General features: G+C 43.9%; 2 protein-coding genes across 2 annotated transcripts in view; one reads left to right on the forward strand and one right to left on the reverse strand.

Annotated features, from left to right (window-relative positions):
- The window catches only part of LOC117950777 (macrophage mannose receptor 1-like), a 31215-nt gene that overhangs the window by 15258 nt on the left and 13293 nt on the right, over positions 1–2664 (reverse strand). The gene's annotated exons all lie outside the window — the stretch shown is intronic.
- LOC117950743 (macrophage mannose receptor 1-like) lies at positions 551–2333 on the forward strand. The gene is made up of 3 exons (XM_034882081.1): positions 551–1210; positions 1358–1678; positions 1851–2333. Exons 1-3 carry the CDS (start codon positions 994–996, stop codon positions 2219–2221), a joined length of 909 nt encoding a protein of 302 aa, XP_034737972.1. The 5' UTR covers positions 551–993; the 3' UTR covers positions 2222–2333.

A 2664-nucleotide genomic window follows, 5' to 3' on the forward strand; every position in this document is an offset into this window, starting at 1 on the left:
TGTTAGAAACAAGCTGGAATGTTAGAAACAAGCTGTAATGGTAGAAACAAGCTGTAATGTTAGAAACAAGCTGTAATGGTAGAAACAAGCTGTAATGGTAGAAACAAGCTGTAATGGTAGAAACAAGCTGTTATGTTAGAAAAAAGCTGTAATGGTAGAAACAAGCTGTAATGTTAGAAACAAGCTGTTATGTTAGAAACAAGCTGTAATGTTAGAAACAAGCTGTAATGTTAGAAACAAGCTGTAATGTTAGAAACAAGCTGTAATGGTAGAAACAAGCTGTAATGTTAGAAACAAGCTGTAATGTTAGAAACAAGCTGTAATGGTAGAAACAAGCTGTAATGTTACCCCACAGGACAGATGTTCAGCCTCCACTAAAAGTTGTGTTGTTGTTGACAGACTCAAGTTATTATTCTAAGTGTGTGACAACATTATGGGATGGATCGCTACAGAGATAGACCTTTTAGTTAAAGAAGAAGATCCTTTTAGTTTAACATGAAACAGAAATCACCATCACCAAACCCACAAGACTCCATGTAAATAATCACTACTTTTAGCGTATATAGAGCAGCATATCTCCACCAGACTCCATGTAAATAATCACTACTTTTAGCGTGTATAGAGCAGCATATCTCCACCAGACTCCATGTAAATAATCACTACTTTTAGCATGTATAACGCAGTATAAGAAGGGGATTTTGAGATATTTCATGTGAAACGTAAAGGATCTTAGTCTTTAACATCAGACACAAACACATGGGAAATAGAGTCCAGGTTCATAAACTAAACCAGGTTATATTTAAATGAGCAGATGCTTGTGTAGCTATCAGCTCCATTGCTGCAGTTTCTTCTCTGTTATCAGGTCAGTGGTCCTCCACTGGGGGTCAGCTGTGTGACTACCGCTTCATTGGAGAGAAGAAGACCTGGAAAGGAGCCCAGGAGTACTGCAGAACGTACCACACTGACCTGGCCACCGTGTCCAACCAGGAAGACATGAAGAGACTCCAGCAGCTTAACCAATCCGGAGCCTGGATCGGGCTGCAGAGAGACTGGCGCTGGTCTCAGTCCGGGGTGGAGTTCAGAGATAGTAACTGGTATCCAGGAGAGCCGGATAATCGAAACAATCAGGAGAACTGTGTGTGGATGTATAGTGTTGGCAGATGGTCTGACAACTCTTGTGCTTCCAACTCTAATTTTATCTGCTATGACGGTGAGAGTATGTGGCGCATGGAGTCTGTTCTCTCTTTAAAAATGTATATTTTCTGAATTTAAATCACATTATTGATTTGTAATATAGATAATGTAGAACTTTATGAGACTAAATAAGAACCAAAACTTTTGTCTGAATGTTTCACAGAAAACAAGACCTCCAACGGAACATTTCATGTCAGTACATCTGGGATGAGCTGGTCTAATGCTCAGAACTACTGCAGAACACATCACACAGACCTGATCAGTGGAGTCCAGCAGCTGGAGGACTTCAGGACCCAGGTCAAGGATCAAGGAGGACCTTTCTGGATCGGCCTTTTCAGGGACCCTGCCTGGAGCTGGTCTGATGGGAGCAGCTTCTCTTTCAGACTCTGGGAACAACACAGTGAGAAGACCTGTGCTATGACTACGTCAGGTGGATTCTGGTCTGATGACTGTTATAAACCCAAAACCTTCTTCTGCTACGACGGTGAGTCCAGCAGCAGGTCTCTGACGCTGGTCTTCATCTACGTCTGCTTCATTTACTGGATTTAGTGGCTTATTGCAAGAATTATGGGCGCACCATTTCCAATCTTTTTTTCCTCGCTGACTCCGCCCCTGATTGACTCCGCCCCTGATTTACCCCCCTTCTCTCCTGGCAGATTCTGTGATCCTGATCCAGAAGAACCGGACCTGGGTGGACGCGTTATACTACTGCAGAGATCACTATGGCGACCTGGTGACCATCACCAACCTGGACCAGCAGCTCTGGGTCCAGGAGAGAGCCAAGATGGCCGCCACTCCCTACGTGTGGCTGGGACTGCGCTACACCTGCACCCTGAACTTCTGGTTCTGGGTCAGAGACGAGACGGTCCGCTACACCAACTGGGACCTCAGCGAGACTACGGGGGACAACTGTGACATGTCTGGAGCCATGGACAGAGGGGGGGGGCACCAGTGGGTCAAAAAGATCGACAACAAAAACCAGTTCAACTTCATCTGTTCCAAGAAGTCACCACCACAATGTAACTAAGTACCTTTACTCAAGTACTCACGTAGTAATGTTGGGGGGACGGAGTACTTATACCTCAAAGGTCTAACTATGGGGACAAGTCCTAATATTTAAGAAAAACATTAATATTTTGGAAGAAAGTTGTAATATGTCTCTGTGTGTGTGTGTGTGTGTGTGTGTGTGTGTGTCTGTCCGTGTGTGTGAGTGTGTCTCTGTGTGCGTGTCTTTGTGTGTGTATGTGTGGTTTTGTGTGTGTGTGTGTGTGTGTGTGTTTAGCATCAGCTAGCGTCCACTAAAAGTTGTGTTGTTGCCGCTGACAGAATCAGATTATTATTCTAAGTGTGTGACAACATTATGGGATGGATCCCCACAGAGATAGACCTTTCAGTTAAAGAGGAAGATCCTTTTAGTTTAACATGAAACAGAAATCACCATCACCAAACCCACCAGACTCCATGTAAATA

The sequence above is a fragment of the Etheostoma cragini genome, chromosome 9, assembly GCF_013103735.1.
Source record: "Etheostoma cragini isolate CJK2018 chromosome 9, CSU_Ecrag_1.0, whole genome shotgun sequence".
NCBI lineage: Eukaryota > Metazoa > Chordata > Actinopteri > Perciformes > Percidae > Etheostoma > Etheostoma cragini.